At 36.5% G+C, this 20,459-nt stretch overlaps 2 protein-coding genes across 2 annotated transcripts; both read left to right on the top strand.

Annotated features, from left to right (window-relative positions):
* Positions 1-2,098: 2,098 nt before the first annotated feature.
* LOC100257659 (uridine/cytidine kinase UKL1, chloroplastic) lies at positions 2,099-9,291 on the top strand. The gene is made up of 14 exons (XM_002283563.4): positions 2,099-2,402; positions 3,073-3,164; positions 3,699-3,768; positions 3,864-3,982; positions 4,806-4,902; positions 5,505-5,584; positions 6,752-6,946; positions 7,730-7,813; positions 7,903-7,963; positions 8,192-8,252; positions 8,367-8,460; positions 8,558-8,630; positions 8,770-8,852; positions 8,981-9,291. The coding sequence occupies exons 1-14, from the start codon at positions 2,246-2,248 to the stop codon at positions 9,143-9,145; spliced, it is 1,431 nt and encodes a 476-aa protein (XP_002283599.2). The 5' UTR covers positions 2,099-2,245; the 3' UTR covers positions 9,146-9,291.
* A 4,826-nt stretch (positions 9,292-14,117) lies between these two features.
* On the top strand, positions 14,118-16,242 carry LOC132252832 (uncharacterized). The gene is made up of 3 exons (XM_059734172.1): positions 14,118-14,469; positions 14,704-15,288; positions 15,410-16,242. Exons 2-3 carry the CDS (start codon positions 14,730-14,732, stop codon positions 16,240-16,242), a joined length of 1,392 nt encoding a protein of 463 aa, XP_059590155.1. The 5' UTR covers positions 14,118-14,469; positions 14,704-14,729.
* Positions 16,243-20,459: the final 4,217 nt, after the last annotated feature.

Genomic DNA, 20,459 nt, shown 5'->3' with positions numbered 1-20,459 from the left:
TCGGACTAAGGCCTTACCCGTTGCCAGGCCTGCATCATCTCTGCAGACTTGGGCCTGGGGACTTTCCTGGGTATATGAGAGCCCATTCACGCCGTCTCGTGCAAGAATTGCAATCGACCACTCGTTGACTGTAATATAGAGTTCACAGAAAGCCTCCCCGCCGATGTGGGATCAAATCTTAATATTCAAAAGAAAAGTTTTAAAGTCTTTGTACAAAAATTCCTCTAAAAGCATTGGACATTACTGAAAATACGTCTTTTCAATTTCCAAACACTAAAACATTTGTGCTTTAGTTATAACTTATGAGTAGAAACTCTTTTTCACCGATGGAAAAACAACATACCTCTTTCGGACATTTAAAAAATTGCATATGCTCAGTCTTAATTAAGAAATGAGCAAAGAGGTGAATTAATTTGTACTAATTGGTAGGTTCCGTTTGGAAACATTTATCATTTTTTGTTTTTTTTTTTAAATATAAAATAATAGTATGTTAAAAATACAACTTTTAGCAAGTTTATATTAAAAAAAGTAATAACTTTAAAAAATTGAGATATTAAAAAAAATTTACCATCTTAAAATTTAACTTTTTTTAAAAATAGTTTTTGAAGAGATAAGAAAAATTTTCATATTATGTTTAGTTCTTAGAAAAAATAAAAATAAAATACTAAAAAAAAATTATTTTCTCATGTTTGATGTCTTATGGAAAATATCAAATAAAATAAAATATAATCAAAACTATTAAAAAAAAAAAACTTATGCGTTTTCAAATTATTTAATATTTGTATAGATTAGTCAAAATAAGTAACTTTAAAAATAATTTATTAACCTTAATATTTATGAAATAGTAAATAAAAATAATTTATTAACTTTAAATCTATATTTTATTTTTCTTTATTTTTTCTTTCCTTTTATTTTTCATCTCGATTTTCTTTCCTTTACATTTTCACTCAAATTTTTCAGGAACCAAATATAACCTTATAACTTTTAAGAATTTACTTATAATAGTTTTTAAAAACCATTAAAAAAAATTATTATCTTAAGTTTTAAATCTACACTTTTTATATGTGATTTTCTAAAGTTATTGTTAGTTTTAAAAAAAAAAAATTGGAATTTATGCAAATGAGATCTAAACTAATAATAAAGTTTTTTTATTCTTCTTATTTTAACCATTCAACCAACCTTTTTAGACTCTTAACAACTTCACAAATAAGATTCCTTTCTTTTACATTCATTTGAGATATTTTTATTTATTTATTTATTTGGGATAGTTTATATTTTTGTACATTGGTTAAGCAAAAAAGAAAAAAGATTTAAAAAGTGCTCTCCTCACTATTTTTGACACAAGTTTACAATTATCAAAATTTTAAAAATTTTATTAAGATAAAAATAATCTTTTAATATTAATTAATATAAGTAACGTGAATTATCAATATGCTCGATTTAATTATGTTGATTGATATCAACTAAATAAAAAAAATCAAAATAATTTTCACATCTTTAAAACCAAATCAATAATATCATACGACACTTTTTCAGGATAGAGAAAAAACATCTTTTGATAAAAAAGTGACATTGAATCGAAAATTAACACATTAAAATGGGTTATATTTTGCATTTCCTTTTTATAGTGAAAATCATCCATTATTTTGTACTAATTTTTTTTTAATACTTATCATAATCCAAATTTTAGTACCTTCATTCAATAGTCCTATTTTAATTATCCATTTCAAGGTATAGATTTTAAATTCCATATATTATTGACCAATTTTGTACTATAACATTTTTTATAATAAGCATAAAAAGCAATACCTTAATGTCATGTTTAATTTCAAGAAATTATTAAGAAAAATAAATATTATATATTAAATTTAATTTTATTATAAAAAATAAAATATATTTGAAATTAGTTAACAAAATTATATATTTTTTCAAATTAATAAAATTTAAAAAATAAATGAAATAAATTTGTAGTATATAGAAAGAATTTATTACTTTTTTTTTTTCTTATTTTACTGGTATTTTGTGAATTTTTCAGGAATGAAGCGTCACCGAAGGAAGAAAAAAGCCATAAGGACATATTCTTTGGAAAAGAAAACCATAAGAACATGTTCTTTGGAAATCCCTTAAAAAACATATCCGCTTCTGCATAACGCGATTATTTCCCTGTTTCTCCGCTCGCCTCGCTCACGCTCTCAGTCTTACCCAATCCCAGAATACTCTCAGCAAAACGACGTCGTCGCTGAGAATGTATAATGCGATGGAGACTCCCTCCGGTGCCCATTTCTACGGTTTGCGTCCCGATGGCCTTCTCTCCTCCTCTGCTTCGTCTCCGCGCTCTCCTTCCTCTTCACTCTCTGTACCTTCCGGTGATCATAGCCTTCCGAAACAGCCCTTCGTTATAGGTATCTCTGCACTTTGGAAAGCGTAGGAGAATGCGAACTCGGACTTGAAATTCTGAAATATGTGAATGTTTTGTTTTTTTTTATTAATCTGAATTTTCTTGGTGATCGAACTGAAAAGCGTTGTGTTTTGGTTTGGTGATTTTTGGTCATTTTCGCCTCATGTTTGGTTGATATGAAAACGTCTGAAAGTACGAATTCGGATCGGGATTTCTAAAATATGTGAATGTTTGATTTTTTTTTTTCTTTTACTGCATTTTCTCGGTAGCCGAACGCAAAGTTGTGTTATGGTTTAGTGATTTTTGGTCTGTGGAAATTGGGAAGACAATTCTACACTTTTGCCTTCGGTTAGGCTACTGAGAAAACGTTGGAGAGTCAGACTTAGGATCTGAAATTCTAAAATATGCGAATATTTCGGCTTTTTACTGTATTTTGCCCGGCAACCGAAGGAAAAGCGTATGTGTTCGGGTTTGGTCATTTTTGGTATGTGGAAATTGAGTACATATTTATACACTTTCAACATCTTTTTGGTTCGGTGAGAAAACTTCTGTAGTTTGAAATTCTAAAATATGTGAATGCTTTGGCTTTGTTCTTTACTGCATTTTCTTGGTGTCCGAACAGAAAAGCAATATATATTTTGTTTGGTGATATTTCGCATTTGGAAATTGTGCAGGAGTAACGGGAGGTACGGCATCAGGGAAGACTACAGTGTGTGATATGATTATTCAACAACTACATGATCATAGAGTTGTGCTTGTCAATCAGGTGATTGTGATAACTGCTTTGTACTAAATCTGATCACTCACTGTGAATTTATTTAATTACTTAGTGGAATGATATTTGAACAATCTCCATGTTTGATGGAGAGATTAGTTGATTAACTAATGGATCAAACTTTTCTTTTTAGTTTCTATAAAAATTTCATTACTTTCTTCTCGCTTTGTTTTCTTGATTAAGAAGTTCTAGGGCTGCTTGATTGCAGAAATAAGGACTGTTTTCGGTTGCTGGAACAGAAGAAATGAAAATAACAAAGAAAACTAAACAGATTTTGGAAAGCTGTTTTTGTCTGACATGGATTATTTCTAGAAAACATTAAAATACTGTTTTCTGCCATTTAAAATATGCAAGTACTTTAATAACTGAAATCGATTTCAAATATGAACCGAGTTATTGTCATCATTTTTTGAAAATAAAAATGTTTCTGAAAAACTATTTTTACTTCCTCTAGCAAGCATGTTCTCTGTTTTATTAGAGTTAAAAGAGTATACACTTATGATAAATTTGTTGTGATTATTACAGGATTCTTTCTACCGCGGTTTAACAGCTAAAGAATTGGAAGATGTGCATAAATATAATTTTGATCATCCAGGTAAATTTCTCTACATATTAAATCATATGATTTCTGTTGATTTAAAATCTGAAAGATCTTGAACGGTAATTTTTACTATTTTATTATCCATACAGATGCATTTGATACGGAACAACTTCTGGATTGCATTCACAAGCTCAAGTCTGGACAGTCTGTTCATGTTCCAATATATGATTTTAAGACTCATCAACGTTGTTCTGATAGTTTTCGACAGGTACTCGTGGATATCACATGCTGAACTTATTTGGCTTTCATGTGAATTCAGTTTGGGCTCATAATCTGGGTTTGCACTTGATTATTTTCCTGGGTAATAGTCTTGTCAGAATCAAGTTTACCTAGTAACAACAACAGGCATGTAGGAGCTGAGTCTGTAGTTAAGTTTTGCATGCACACATCCTTGCAAGCATGCTATATGAGCATGCCAGTGGAGTTAAATTCATTTGGAGAAAAGAAACGTAAAAGATAAAATTCCGATGGGAAAAGAAAACAGAGAATACAAGAACAATGTTATTTCAACTTTATTAAGTGGTATAGACTTGAAAGCTATAATCCATGTAAAAATATTAATCTAGTTGTCATATGAATCTTGAATCTACTGATGTGAAACAAATTATTGTTGGTGTTGTCAAGGCATCTCTGATGCTGGTCAATATTTATGATATGTAAAGTCCATTTCCATTTTAGTTTCTATATAAACCAATAAAGCATACATGTTAGAGAAATAGTTTGTATCTGCTTTAAATTATGCTTCCTTGTGTTATGGAGAAGCCCCTATTTCCTCCTTTTTTAATTTTGACATGTATTCATCATAAAGTTCATATTTAGTGAGCTTTCATAATTTATACTTTCCTCTTTGTCCTGGAAGAATTTCAGCTTGCATGGCTCAGTAGTTGGTCATATTGATTTTGCAGAGTCTCATAATTTCTTATTTAAGCCTTAGCAGCAGAAATTTTATGTTTCTTTCAAATTCCAGTTTTGAAGTTATGAACTATGAAAAAAACTCTTTTTGTTAATTTTTTAATCATATTTGTTGGCAGGTAAATGCTTCTGATGTAATTATTTTGGAGGGCATACTGGTATTCCATGATCAGTGTGTTCGGGACTTGATGAATATGAAAATCTTTGTTGATGCAGGTTTTTTTTTCTCATTTCAATCTTGTAACATTTTAGAATAGGGAATTTTTGCAGTTTTGGTACCCCCCATCCTCATTTATGTTGACATGATTCATGGATATTTCATAATTTTCTGGAGTTCAATTTTATTCATGGATATTGATAGAAGAAACTTTTCAAATTCTTTTAGAAATCCAGCATCATTTGTTTGACGTCTTCTGACTTCTGAGTGTTTATCAAATTTGTGTGGGGTGGGCTGGGGTGTTGGAGGGCAAGTTTTATTGCTCCACTCTAACCATTATGTGCCATGATGCTTCCCATTTGAGGCGCCATAATTTTACTGGACCAACCTTTCAACTATGGATAAAAAATAAAAAGAAAAGAAGCTATATTGTCGCTCCTATTTGTGCTCACAACTCTCTCTCTTCCCCTATCCTATTTTTTCTTCCCCTGTTTCAGCGTTTCATGCTCATTGGGCTTATATTTTTCTCTCTCCCCGGCTGTTTTATTTTTTTCTTCGTCTGCTTCATTATCTCCTGCTCATCGGTCTTATATTTCTTTCTCCATTTCATTTTTATTCCTCTGCTTCACTATTGATGCTTATTGGTCTTACATTTCTTCAGATGCTGATGTAAGGCTTGCTCGCAGAATAAGTCGTGACACAGTTGAGAGGGGTAGAGATATACAGTCTGTTCTTGAACAGGCAAGACACTTTTATTTCTATAACTGCATGTATGCACATTAGCAAACTGATGACCTTAAGATGTTTTGAAATAGTTACTTCATACATAAGGAGTGCTACCAGTCTGCCTCAAGTGGCAAAGAGTTGGGGTGGGGATGTTGTGGGTTCAAATAAAAATAATAAAAAATGAAGATATTTGCTAATTGAAAGATCAAGGGCTGAAAACATTGGAGGAGAAATCAATAAAGTGTGGCAGGCTTTGCAAGCGAAAACTTCATATGTGTCAGTAAATAATACAGAGCCTGATAGATGAGGCACTAGTGCTTACGATATCATGTTTGTCTTCCATGGGTTGACAATGGTTGGATGATGAAGATGATGGACTTGTGTTGTGGTATCAAGTTTTATCTTCCATGGGTTGTTCTCTGTGGAGCAAGTGATGAATAAGATAGCACTGGCTGAAGGGGGTTCCATAACCTGAATATGTGGCATGATGCTAGGCCTTCCATAACCTGAATCTGTGGCATGATACTAGGCTTTCCATAACCTGAATGTGTGGCATGAGGACAACTATATTTATGTGGGACATGTAACTATGTGGTTTCCATACACTAGGAATGCAGTAGCAAATTTAATTTTTCATTTAAAAAATGTAAGGCTAAATAAATATTTGTAACCAGGATGGGGCTTTCTGCAGACCATGTAAGAGATGAATTTGGAATATGAAAATGTAACACTAAGATTTTCAGACATGTAGTCAACCAAAATGGAAAATAATGAAAAGGAAAAAAGGAAGAGGAAAAAAAAGAAAGAAAAAGCATAGATTTACCTAGAGGTGAAATGCTGAGCTTCCTGCCATATTTTTCATTCAGGTGTAATTTTCAGACTATGTTAATATTGCTCTTTTAATTTGATTCAACTTAGAAATCTCCTCATTCTTCATTTCATCGAGGTATTTGTGGAAACCATAGTCTGCAAGAGATCTGGAAAATGCCATTTGCATTTCTACAATGATGTGGATCAATTTTCAAGAACTCTTTTTCCTTTTCCTTTTCTTTCATATGAGGCATGTGGCGATTGGGTTTAGAAAATTTCCTAAACTGTATAGTTGTTTGATGTCTTATGCCTGTCCTTATTTCAATTACACGATATGGAATGACACTACTTTGTATTTCATTGAGTTTACAGTATGCGAAATTCGTCAAGCCTGCTTTTGATAATTTTATTCTTCCATCAAAGAAGTTTGCTGATGTTATCATACCTCGGGGTGGTGAGAATCATGTTGCAATTGATTTGATTGTGCAACATATCCGCACAAAGCTTGGCCAGCATGATCTCTGCAAAATATATCCTAATGTGAATGTTATTCACTCTACATTCCAGGTATTCGTCATAATCTTCTCTTATTCTTCACCTTTGCATAAAGTAAATGAACTCATGCTTCAGTAGTAGAGTGCAAATGGCGGCTCCATACAATCAATTGCTACCTGAAACCATATTTATCAGTAATCTAGGCCGTACACACACACACACACACATAAAATAGATGACCAGTTAAAGGAAACAAGCTTAATTCTGGGATAAGGTTAAAGACTTTATGAATATAAGAAGTTGCGTACACGGGTAGATATTACTCTGTGAGTTGGCTTCTCATGCACAAGCTGAACAGTCCAGATGCATGTGAACATGGATTGAAAAAAAAATCAAGGAAAATGATTAATGTTTGGATAAGATGAAAAAAAAGATAAGGAGAAAAGATACCAAGGGAAAAAACGGAGATAACCCTTACTTTTCACAGAGCAGTTTTATAAGTTTTTCTTACATTTTTCTTTTCTTCTATTTTTTCTCCTATTTGTTTTCCTTCAAACTTTTCAAGAACCAAACATAGCCTAAAGCACTTAACAATTTGCATTCCTATTATCTTCTTTTCAACTATTGATATAAGCATATCATGATTTCTGTTTTATCTATACCGTTATATGAAGAGAATTAGATTTCTCCTTTTGTTCGTGTCAACATTAAACTTTCAACCTTTTGTTTTCTGAAAAAACTCTGCATCGATCATTGTCAGAGGTATAGATGCTTTAATAATGAATTCCACAGAGGGTGAAGGAAGAGGAAAGAGGTGTTTATTGTTCCTCTCTAATGTTTAGTCCTTTCTTGCAGATAAGGGGTATGCATACTCTGATTCGTGACAGAGAAATATCGAAACATGATTTTGTTTTTTATTCAGACCGGCTGATACGCCTGGTACATTCTGGCTTCAAGCTTATTATCCATAAGATAAGTGGATCTATATCTCTTTGTTTCTAAAATCACTTGAACCATTGACTTTTCAGGTTGTGGAGCATGGCCTTGGCTACTTGCCATTCCTCGAGAAGCAAGTGTTCACTCCAACAGGTACATGTTTAAGGAAAAATGACAGACACAATTCTTACTCATCATATAACTTGGGCACCGGGTCGGCCTTGCACTAGGCCTGCAACTTTGGAAACATATGAAAAATTGTTTTTTCCTTATTTTTGTCCTAGAATGTGCTAACCAGCTTCAGTAGTTTGCATTAATGTCATATTGCTAACTATCAAATATCTGCCGTGAATCTTTGAATGTGTTGTCGTCCCACTCCAGGATCAGTATATACTGGAGTTGAATTTTGCAAGAAACTGTGTGGAGTATCCATTATCCGAAGGTGAGCCTGGAATGAGGTTTTCCTTTTTGGTAAGTTTTATTATTTTTCTGACACACAAGATATAATATCGGACTTAATATCTATTCATGCGTCAATTGATTTGTACTGTTGCAGCGGTGAAAGCATGGAAAATGCATTGCGGGCATGTTGCAAAGGAATAAAAATAGGGAAAATCCTCATTCACCGTGACGGTGATAACGGGAAACAGGTAGTATATCTACTAGAATTGATATGTAGATGTTATAGGGTTTTCTTATGTATGCAGTTCTTCACACTTTACATTTTCTGTCTCTGCCTCCAAGCAGCTTATATATGAGAAGCTTCCCAAAGATATTTCAGAACGGCATGTCCTCCTCCTGGACCCAGTTCTTGCTACTGGTGGGTCTTTATTTATTTATTTATTTTAATTATGTATTACTTGTCATTCATTTCTTAATACTTATTCTCTTGTAGGAAGTCACTCATGTTCATGTTTTTTGCTTACAAATTGATTCACATTGGATGATGCCCCTTGCAGGCAACTCCGCAAACCAGGCAATCGAACTTCTTATAAAGAAGGGGGTTCCGGAATCCTCCATAATATTCCTTAATCTTATCTCTGTGAGTTTTAAATCCAATGCCTGTTCCTGATTGTTCCGTTAGTAAGAATGGAAAATCATTGTTCTCAATATATTTTTCACTCTTTGGGAACCAAATACTGATATTTAGTGTTTCCATGCTAATCGTAGGCTCCAGAGGGAATACAGTGCGTATGCAATAGGTTCCCATCTCTGAAAATTGTGACGTCGGAGATTGATGCTAAATTAAATGAGGAGTTTCGAGTCATACCAGGGTTGGGGGAGTTTGGTGACCGCTACTTTGGCACTGATGATTACTTTGTGCCAATTGAATAAGGAATGTAAGTGCGGTGAAGTTAGAAACTCACGGGTCGATCCGCCCCATTTGGCCTACGTGAAATGGGGAACCACCCAACTTCCATAAAATTGAAGGAAATTTATTAATCTAATTGGAATAATAAATAAGTAATCAAAGTTAGCAACTTAAGGCTTCCATGATAAACATTCAAATTCACTGTGACCTATTATTAGATGAATTCCTTTTTTTTTTTTTTTTTTTTTTTCTAAAAAATAATTTATGTGGCATGATTTTAAACAATAGATTTATGTGATATGATTCCCTTCCAAGGTGGGAAATTAACAAAAGGTGCATTTGGTGAACAGGATCGAAGGATCTACATACCTACACAGCCATGTTAACATTAATTTTCTCACAAAATATATATAAATATTTAATTTCTTAACTTTATATAATTAATTTTTATTGGCAAGCCTAACAGAAAGAATGTTAGAAAATAATTAATTTGGATAAACTGTTGAACAGTATTGATATAAAAGAGCCAAGAAAATCAAGCAGAGAGAGAGAGAGAGAGGACCACGGACAAGGGAACTCCCATCGGTTTTGAAAATTTATGAATGTAGGGATATATGCCATGATATTCGTGCGCAACCCGCAGTAACGTCACAGAAATTAGAGTCTGTTTCAGATATGATCTAAAACCCATTCGCAGTTTTCAGAAATGAAAAATTGTTTTTAACATTCCAGTTTTTTTTTAAAATGTGAAATAAAGTTTACCTGTTTGGCGATTGAGAACAAAATTTTGTTTTCTAAAACAGGAAAACATGTTTGATAATAAAAAAATTATTTTTTATTTTCTATTCTTAAAAACAAAAAATGAAGTGTTTTTAGAGAATATTTTTTAATTATTTTTAAAAAAAGTTATACAAACATAAAAAATAATTATGTCAATCAAGCTCTTGGTTTTTACAAATAGTAATTGTTTTTCATCATTTGTAAAAATAAAAGAAAATTTTGAACAAATTTAAAAATATAAAATAGAAATTAAATTGAGCATGATATATTTCTTCTTATTTGACTCAATATTGAAACCTAAAATCTTCAAACATAATATTATTTTGAGTTACACATCTTCTTCTTTTTTGTAATTTTCTTTAACTGTTCTAAAATATTTCATTGAGTAAATAAATTACAAATGAAATTATACTTGATCCATAAAATTTATTAATTTATAAAAATAATTTGAAATTGAAAAACTAATTTAGTTAATATTAGAAAATCAAACGTTAAGAGGGTTAGAGACCAAAATTTATTTTAAATGACTTAATTAGTTTTTTGTTTGTATATAATCATATTTTTGTAATTTTTTTTCATAAATAAAGTCTAAATCAAACAAAAATTAATATGTTGGATTCATTAAAGAGTTTAGTGGTTTTTAAAAATAATGTTAAATTTAAATAGTGATCCAATTAATACAAGAAGTTTATAGACAAAAATTAACATAAAATAGAAATATATTTTTTCAAAATTTTTCATTAACTAAATAAGACTTAATGTATTAGATTTATTAACAAGTTTAATAATTTTTAAAAATAATTTGAAATAACTCAATTAATGTTATAAATTTATTGATAAAAATCAATGCATAATAACTCTATTATTTTTTTTATACATATAATTATATGTGAGAAATGATCCCCAAATCATATGACAGTTTCTATTGAATTTATTAGTGAATTTAATGATTTTTAAAAATAATTTAAGATTTAAAAAACTTATTCATTTAATTGCATATTAAATCAAAGCATTTTAAAATACTATGCCCATAATTGACTATTAGATGTGTACATGTAAAGAAAAATATGATTCTTTTACATATTAAAAAGGTTAAATTTTATTTATTTTAAAATCTATTTTAAATCAAATAAGCATATGATTTTATGTAGATGTTAATATCCATATTTTTATAACAGATACTAAAATAATATATTTTTATAAAAAATATAATTTATTAGTAAATTTGGATTAAATTTAATTAATATTATATAAATTGAATTTACAATATTTTTACAAAATCAAAATAGAAAAATTATTTTTAAAAACAATTATCCAAACAAGCTTTTTGTTATTTATTTTTTTAAAAATATTTTAAAAAACAATTTATCCAACACTCTTAATTTTTTAAAATAGTAAAAAGAAAAAAAAATTAACTCAAAAACAATATTTTAAAAATAAGCATAACAAAGTATTCTGGAGCATGTGAGCATAAAAGAGTAATAAAAAAGAAAAAAGAAAAAAGAAAAAAGGGTAGTAAGACGTTTTTTGGAAATTGTTTTCAAGAACATGTTCTTATTCTCTAGAAAAAAAAATAGATAAATAAATTTCACAACCAAAACACTATTTTTTGTTTTCTTGAAAACAGAAAATTGAATGTTTTATTATAACATTTTTTAAATTATTTTCTAAAATTATTTAAAAAATAATTATATAAATAATAAAAATAATAAAAAATAAAATAGTAGGTATAAAAATTATTTTAAAATATATTTAAAAACATTGAAAATAAGTTAAAACCATTTGAAATTCTCAAACAATTTTTTTTCCTTATACAATATTAAAAAATAATTTTAAAACATTGTTCTTAAAAACTATTTTTGGAATTGTTTTCAAAAATGGTCATTGAACTAGACTAAGGTGGTGTTTGTTTTTTTACTTAATTCTAAATAGACCTTAATGCTTAATAATGTTAAATATTAAGTTGTTTGTTTTTGTAGTATTTTATTTCAATTAAGTATTAAAAAGTAAAAAAAATCAATATGTTATTTTTTCTATTTAGAAAAAACTACATATTTTGGTGGTGTTTGTTTTTTTGACTTTTTGTTAAAAGCAATTTAGTTTTAAAATTTAGGTTGTTTGTTTTTCTATTTTTTCATGATTTATTATAAACTTTTTACTAAATAGAAAAAACCAAAATATGTAGTTTTTTATAAATAGAAAAAATAACATATTGATTTTTTTTACTTTTTAATACTTAATAAAAATAAAATACTATAAAAACAAACAACCTAATATTTAACACTATTAAGTATTAAGGTTCTATTTAGAATTAAGTAAAAAAATAAACACCACCTAAGATTGTGATGCATGGTGACTAATTAAAGGTAAATAACAATGGTTCCGGTTCTTATTTCATACATAAACTGTATGATAAGTAACAACTGTGCTGAGCGGGAAGTTGGGTGCACCTTGATCCCTTACAAAATCTAGGGTTATTTGGTTATAAGAAATAACCCTCATATTTGCAAATATATTAACCAAATAACCCTACAAACTAAGGGCGAGATGAGAGTATTGACGCGTTGTCTGATGTGTATATATACATACATATATATATATATATATATATGAACCTTTCGGTTTTAGGTAGAAGGTAGACCACCACACCTTTATGTATTTTTATATTGTTTCCTATTTAATTTAATGGCCATTGGTTTCGGTTTGAGTCACATTCCTGATTGTGGGCACCACCAGCCAGTGGATTCAATCTGAAGAATCTGGAATTTGTTGCTATTGGACAAAACAAACTAAAGTTTGCTTTTCCTTGGATCTTGCTGTAACATCCTTCAACCATTTTAATTTTTCTTATAAAAATACACGTACTTTATCATTGTTATTCATTACTTCTCCGTCTCTGGACTTACTACACCGGGATATCCTTCGTACGTAATATACCATGTCCCTTTCAGAAAAAAGCAAAAGTTGTTGATCCTCCCCATCATACCTTTTGTATCTTCAAGACCTTTGAATGGTGTGGAGCCAATTGCAAGGACCCCTGTTCATCAAATATGGGTTTGCCATGAGAGAGCTCCTGTGCCGCCGTCTTCTCATTCTCCTTGCACCCTGGTTTGGTGAAAAAGTTGCCCTACTGGAATAGTAGTTTTGCTTTTATACTTTTCTAAGATGGAAACCTGTCACGTCCAAGAAAGATATGCCCATAATAGAAAATATTCCTTTTCGTTTTGTATTTGAATAAGACCTCCAGTGCTCTCATGAATATGAATAGTAAGTTTTCGTGTACAGGGGAGTCGTTCGTTTTCTCGAGTACACGGTGTTGTCGCCTCGCGTATCCGATGGTCCACGTTGCTGTTATATGGATGGACACGTGATTCTCAACACACAAGGGGTTCTTGATTCAGTGGTTGCACCTGCAAAAGGCATCCGGACAGGGTGTCCGGACGCACCCTCCGATGGTTTTATTAGCCATGGTGAGAAAGAGATATATAAATCAGTTGGCCTTTTTCTAGGTATCAAGAGGTTACCAGGAGATCCCTTTTCTTCTTCGTGCGAAGGTATATATATCCAGCTTCAGGGGTACTGTTCCTCTCATTAATGGTGAGGAGATCTTTTCTGTTGTGATGATGACAATAGGTGTTAGTAGGAGCACTATCATCCTATGAATGGCTGTCAGAGACTATGGTAGGTGATGCGGCCGTCAGAGATCGTGGGAAGCGATTATGCAGAATGATCGTGGGAAGTGACTTGCTGTCACTTCCTCTTGTCTTCTCATTCTGCAGGTGATGGGATGTGGGCCATGGCTGCTTGTTGTGATTGCGTGTAAGACTCGCTTTACTTTAATTGACCATCCAGAAGATTTATATCCGGATGGCTCATGCTGACTATCCGGATGTGTTGTGGAGACTATCCGGATGTGTACGCTCTGCCAGCGTCGTTTGCTCTTCCTTGGATAGGAGAAGATGAAACGTCGTTTGCCTTTCCTTGAGGCGGTCCGGATAGGATGTCTACACCATGCATATCCTTAGGGGAATCCGGATAATGATGGTCCGGCTGATAACACGTGCCACGCGTCACTATGAGCTGCGTGCCACGTGTTTCCCAAGGGGAGGGGTCCCTACATTGCCCCCCTTTTTAACTTGCCTATTTTGCCCAAAAAATGGGCGGGTTAAAAATAACTGGCTTTTGAAAACTGAAGAAGTCCCTTCATCTGACTGGGCCACGTGGCGAGTGGGGGTGCGGAAGCCAAAAAGGCTTTTATGACGAGCCGCCGACCCTGCGTATCCCCAGACAATATGTCGTTTCAATGATAACATGGCTGTTGGTTTGGCTTTCCGAGGGGCTGTCCTGCTATAAATAGGGTACTGTACCTCTTTTTGTATTTTTTCCTACTGCATTCTCTTGAGAGTCTTTCTTCTTACTGCTTTTTCTACGCCCTTTGCTTTTCTGAGAAAAAAAAAACTCCGAAAGCTCTTTTGTACCAGTGCTTTTGTATCGCGACTTTGTTGGTTTGCTGCTGGTGATTTTGTATCAAGGCGGTACCCGTTCTTCTTCTTCGGTGCTGTATTTGGTACGTATCTCTTTGCTACTGCCGTTCCTTTGGTTGCGTTTGCTGGTTCTTTACACTTGCTTTCTGGCTTGCTTGGGCATTGTTTTGGACGAGTCGTTTGCAATTGTTGTTGAATGTTGGTACTTTGTTGTTGTTTGGAGGGGTTTTTGAGGGGTTTTTCTGACGGCTTTGAGTTAGGGTTTGTGTATTTTCTGATTGCTTGGTCTGAACCGTTTGCATTGTTTTTGCGTGTAGATTTTGCTTTGGCTTTGTGGTAAGAAATGGCTCCAAAAAAGACTGTTTCGTCTGTCCGGGTCAGCGAGGCTAGCGAAAAGGCGATAGACAAATTAAATGCGAAGGAGTTCCGGGAGCGATTCCTGATCCCCCATGACGTGTTGATAGACCTGGTGAACGAGGAGGCGGCTATGCCTACTGAGAAAGGTGGAAAAAACGCTATCCTCTTCACAAAGGAACAATTCAACGCGGGGCTCCGGTTCCCTCTGCCGGCGTTGTTCAAGGAATTCCTCCACTTCTCTCAAATTCCCCCTATCTTTATTCACCCCAACCTTGTCCGGGTGCTGATGGGATGCAGCATCATCAACATGCTGTACAGCCTCGACCTGACGCTACTGGAAGTGTTCTTTGTCTATTCCCTGAAGAAAGCAAAGAATGATATCTTCAGTGTGTCCGCTCACCTGCCCTCCCTTCAAATGGTGACAGAACTGCCAGATTCGACAAAGGGAGGGGCGAAGGGGCTGGTGGCAGTCTGGGGTGGATGGGCGGGGCTATCGCAGCATCCGTCGAGGCCTTTTTCTCCGAATTATACCCTAAAAATTCCGGGTAATCTTGTTTTGCGATTTTTTTTTTTTTTTTTTTTTTTTTTTTTTATCCAGATTTTGCTTTGCTGATTTTTTCTGATCTTTCCGGGCGGAATTCTCACATTTTGTTGCTGACAATGCAGGTTTGGAATTGAGGGGCCACCTTGTGGATTGGGTGGAAAAGGCATCCTTTGCCTGTGTCTGCAAATTATTTGAAATAGATCCCAAGGAGAGGGCCTACAAAACATTGCTCTCGGCGCGGAATTTGACAGAGGTCGTCCGGGAGCCCCAGGAATATGTTATCAACATCCTTCCTAGGAAATTGGCAAAGGATGAGATAGTGCCTGGGGAGCATTATACAGTGAAAGAGCTCCCCCTCTATCAGGAAGCTAAAGAAGCTGACGCTGAAAGGCGGCGAAAGCTCCTGGAGGATAGAGATCAGAAAAAGACTGAAGGCACTATCCGGAAGGCTCCCGGACAGAAGCGGGGTCCGGACTCCCCTCCGAAGAAAACTTCAGGAAAAAGGGGGAAGCTGGTGAAGAAGCATGGGAAGGATGCGAAGGAACCCACTCCTCCCAAGGAGTTTCCTCCTCCACAAACTACCTATGAGGGGGAAGTAATGATAGAGGAGCCAGTAAATGCTGCTCCGCACTCTATCTCAAGCGGCCCCGGGCGCATGTCGGGGTTGAATCACTCAGGTCCCTCCTTAGTCGCGGCTGCGCGTCTAGCCAACGTGGCTGAGGAAGCTGCATCTATCAACCATCCGGGCAACCTCAATCCGGATGCAGCTGAAACGGCCCCGTTGGAGGAAGCGGGGGCAGAAAGCCAAAGTCAGCCTTCCGACGACCCGGATCGCCTGGCTATAGTCCTGGTGAAAGGGCCTCCGCAGCATGTCTCAACAACACGCTCTTTTTACTCAGCTGCTGCAGACCGTAGACTATATGAAGACCTTCTCCTCTCGGCACCAAGAGATTGAAAATCAACTGCGTCTGAGAATGGAGGAGGCTGAGGCCAGTCTATCCACCATGCGAGAGGAAAATGAAGCCCTCCGGGTGGAGTTGGCTGAGGCAAAGGGTCAAGAAGAATCAACTGCGGGCCGCCTTCATGAGGCGGAGGGTGAGGCAGCCCGGCTAAGGGATGAATTGAGTCGACTCCGGACAGAAGTTTTGAATGAAAAGAAGCAGAAGGAAGACTTGCAGCTGCGTCTGGATGTGCAAAAAGAGGAACTTGAACGGGAGTTTGCTGTGGAAAGGGAGGAACTTGCAGCGGATTACCAGAGACAAGTGGATGATACATTTATCTTTGGGTATCGCTGCTGCATGAAGAAGAACGGTATAAAGCGAGATACCCCTTCAATTCCTCCAAGTGAAGAAAAGAAGCTCCATGAGAAACCTGCTCCCTGATAGTTTATCTCTTCTTGCAATTTTTCTGCTGTAATTTTTCCTTCTGTATATTTTTGTGGTCCGGATGTCTCTTTGTAATTTACATTTACTCATATCAATAAAACTTACTTCTTTCTCATTTGCACTTGTGTACACTTTCTACTGATAATACTGCTTTAAATTAAACACATTCCATGGTCTGAGTAACGGAGTGCCATCTAGCTTTTGTAAATGATAGGCTCCATTTTCATTTGCCTTAGACACTATGTAGGGTCCTTCCCAATTGGCTTGGAATTTTCCTGCGCCTACTTCAGCAGTATTTTCAAAAACTTTTCTAAGTACTAGCGTACCATTTTTGAAGTTTCTGGGCCTGACTTTTCGATTGTAATGCGCTGATGCTCTTTGTTGATAATCTGCCATCCGGATGGATGCGCTTTCTCTGACTTCGTCTGCCCAGTCCAAATTTCTTCCTAGTTCCGTGTCGGCATCTTTTTGCTTTGCTGCATCAGTCCGGATAGTAGGAAGACCTATTTCAGTGGGAATGACTGCATCCATTCCATATGTGAGGGCAAAAGGAGTATTTCCTGTTGGTCGTCCGGGTGTGGTCCGATAGGCCCACAGGACGCCGGGTAGTTCCTCCACCCACCTCCCTTTGGCTCGCTCCAGCCTTTTCTTCAAGGCATTGACTAAAGTTTTGTTTGTGGCTTCCGCCTGGCCATTGCTTTGAGGATAACGTGGCGTGGAGTATGAATTCCGGATATTCAATTCCGAACAGAAATTCCTGAATGCAATGCTGTCAAATTGTGGACCGTTGTCAGCTATGATGATTTGGGGAATCCCATAACGGCAAACAATGTTCTTCCATACGAACTTGGTAACATCTTTATCTTTGATGCTTGCATATGCTTCAGCTTCTACCCATTTACTGAAGTAATCAGTGGCGACAAGAAGGAATTTCTTTTGGGCGGGTGCTGCTGGGAGGGGTCCCACTATGTCCATGCCCCACTGCGCGAAAGGCCATGGGCTTGAGACCGATTTTAATGCGATTGATGGTATATGTGGAATGGGAGCGTATTTTTGACATTTATCACATTTTTGGACATATGTTGCCGCGTCTTTCTTCATTGTTGGCCAGTAGTATCCTTGTGAATGAGCTCTATGTGCTAGGGATCGTCCTCCCGTATGATTTCCGCATACTCCTTCATGTAACTCAGCTAACACATACTGGGCCTCTGAATGCCCAAGACAGCGAAGATAAGGCCCTGTGAAGGATCGCTTGTACAGGTGCCCCCCAATCAGGGTGAAACGGGCAGCTTGCACCCGGATTTTGTGCGCTCGTTTAGGATCTTCGGGTAAAGTTCCTGTCCGGAGATATTCTGCAATATCATGCGTCCATTCTTGATCATCCGCTTGGTCTGCTTCAATGGAGTTGCAAGTGGAATTTTCTGCGACAGAGGGATTGGCTTGTACATGGATAGGCAATAGAATGGCTTCTCTGATGGGGAGGGAAGCAGCTATACCGGCCAAGGCGTCAGCGCGCCCGTTGTCAGCTCGCTTAATTTTTTCAATTGTCCACTCGGTGAATTGCTGTAAGGTGCTTCTTACTTTGGCCAAGTATCGCGCCATGCGTGAGTCCTTAGCCTCATATTCTTTCTGGACATGCCTTACCACTAGTTGCGAGTCGCTGTAGATTCGGAGTTTGGAGACGGATAGCGCAAGAGCGAGGTCCAATCCGGACAGGATGGCCTCGTATTCTGCTTCATTGTTAGACGCGGAGAATCCCAGCCGGATGGCCTGCTCCAGATGTTCCCCAGTTGGGGACTGCAATAAGAGCCCAACTCCAGAGCCTGATGAGCGTGAGGCTCCGTCAACTCGTAGAGTCCACCACTCCTGTTCACCTGATTCGTGGTGCTGGTCGGGTCTTCGTGAATATTCGAGCACGAAGTCGGCCATTACTTGGCCTTTTTTGGATAATCTGGGTTGGAATTCGATTCCAAATTCGCTCAATTCGATGGCCCACTGTAGCATTCGCCCAGTTAAATCTGGCTTGTGTAGAATGCTACGAAGGGGCTGGTCGGTCAGTACAATCACTGGGTGAGCTTGAAAATAGGGGCGGAGCTTTTGAGCAGCACTTCGAAGAGCTAAGGCTGTTAGCTCCATTTTTGAATACCTGGTTTCTACATCTGCCAAAGCTCTGCTGACATAGTAGACAGGTTTCTGCTCCTTTGGCGAAGGGCAGCGGAATAGAACGGCGCTGATTGCCCATTCTGAGACAGCTAAATACATATATAGCTTCTCCTTTGGCATGGGGCTGCTCAAGATGGGCGGATGCATAAGACAGTGTTTAATTCTTTCCAACGCGTTTTGGCAATTGTCCGTCCATCCCTGCGTTCCAGCTTTTCGTATCGCTAAGAAGAAGGGTCGCAACTCGTCAGTGAAGCGGGCTATAAAACGTCCTAACGCAACGAGCTTGCCTGTGAGGCGTTGTAACTCCTTTTTGTTCCTGGGAGGAGGTGTCTCCATGACTGCTTTGACTTGATCCGGGCTGACTTCTATGCCTCTTTGGCTGACCATAAATCCCAGAAATTTGCCAGCACTCACGCCAAAGGCACATTTGGAAGGATTTAGCTTCATGTCATACTTTCGCAAGAGGTAAAATACTTCTTGTAAATGGAGGATATGCTGCTCTCGAGTTTTGCTTTTAACCACGATATCGTCAATGTATACCTCGACCGAGCGGCCTATCAGAGGTTTGAAGATTTTAGTCATCAATCTTTGATACGTGGCGCCAGCGTTTTTGAGTCCGAATGGCATGACTTTGTAGCAATAGAGGCCGTGTGGCGTTATGAATGCTGTTTTTTCTTCGTCATCCGGAGACATGGGAATTTGGTGATAGCCGGAGAAGGCATCCAAGAAAGAGAGCATCCCTTGCCCGGAAGTGGAATCCACAATTTGATCTATCCGCGGTAAGGGAAAACTGTCTTTTGGACATGCATTATTGAGATTGGTGTAATCAACACAGACTCGCCATTTGCCCTCTTTCTTTGGTACCACTACTACATTTGCCAACCAATCCGGATAAGATACCTCTCTGATGAATCCGGCTTCCAACAATTTGTTAATTTCATCTTGGATAACTCTTTGTCTATCCGGGTGAAATCGTCTAATCTTCTGTCGAATGGGTCTGGCTGCTGGAAAGACGTTAAGCTTGTGAGAGGCGATAGAGGGATGAATTCCCTTCATATCCGAATGTGTCCATGCGAAGATGTCATGGTTACTTCGAAGGATATTCTGTATGCTCTGGGTTTCTTCTTGTGTCATGAGGGAACTGATGTTTGTGAGGTGATCATTCTCTTCTGAGATTTGGATTGTTTGTAAGGGATCTGCTACCGGGGGATCCTTGTCCACCGGACCCAATAATTGCTATTGGTCGCGCGCAATGCTAGGTTCAGGGGGAGATGCATCTTCCTGGTTAGCGACTGCTTCACGTGCTATTTGGTAGCACTGGCGAGCGGCTAACTGGCTGCCATACAAGTCAGTTTGCCCTTCATTGGTGAGGAAACTCACCATTTGATGATATGTGGAGGGGATGGCTTTCATGTAGTGAAGCCATGTGCGTCCCAAGATGATATTGAAGGGTGACAATTCTTGCACCACCGAGAATTGCACGTTGAGAGTGACTGGTCCAGCTCGAACCGGCAGTATAATGTCTCCTAAGGATGTTGTTGATGATCCGTTGAATCCAGATAAGATTCGTCCGGGGTTTTCGAGACCCGCGAGACTGTGTCCCATATGGCCAATGACTGATGCT

This window comes from Vitis vinifera, chromosome 17 (genome assembly GCF_030704535.1).
Source record: "Vitis vinifera cultivar Pinot Noir 40024 chromosome 17, ASM3070453v1".
Classification (NCBI taxonomy): Eukaryota; Viridiplantae; Streptophyta; class Magnoliopsida; order Vitales; family Vitaceae; genus Vitis; species Vitis vinifera.
Note: the sequence above shows the minus strand (reverse complement) of the source record. Positions and strands in the feature narration are given on the sequence as shown.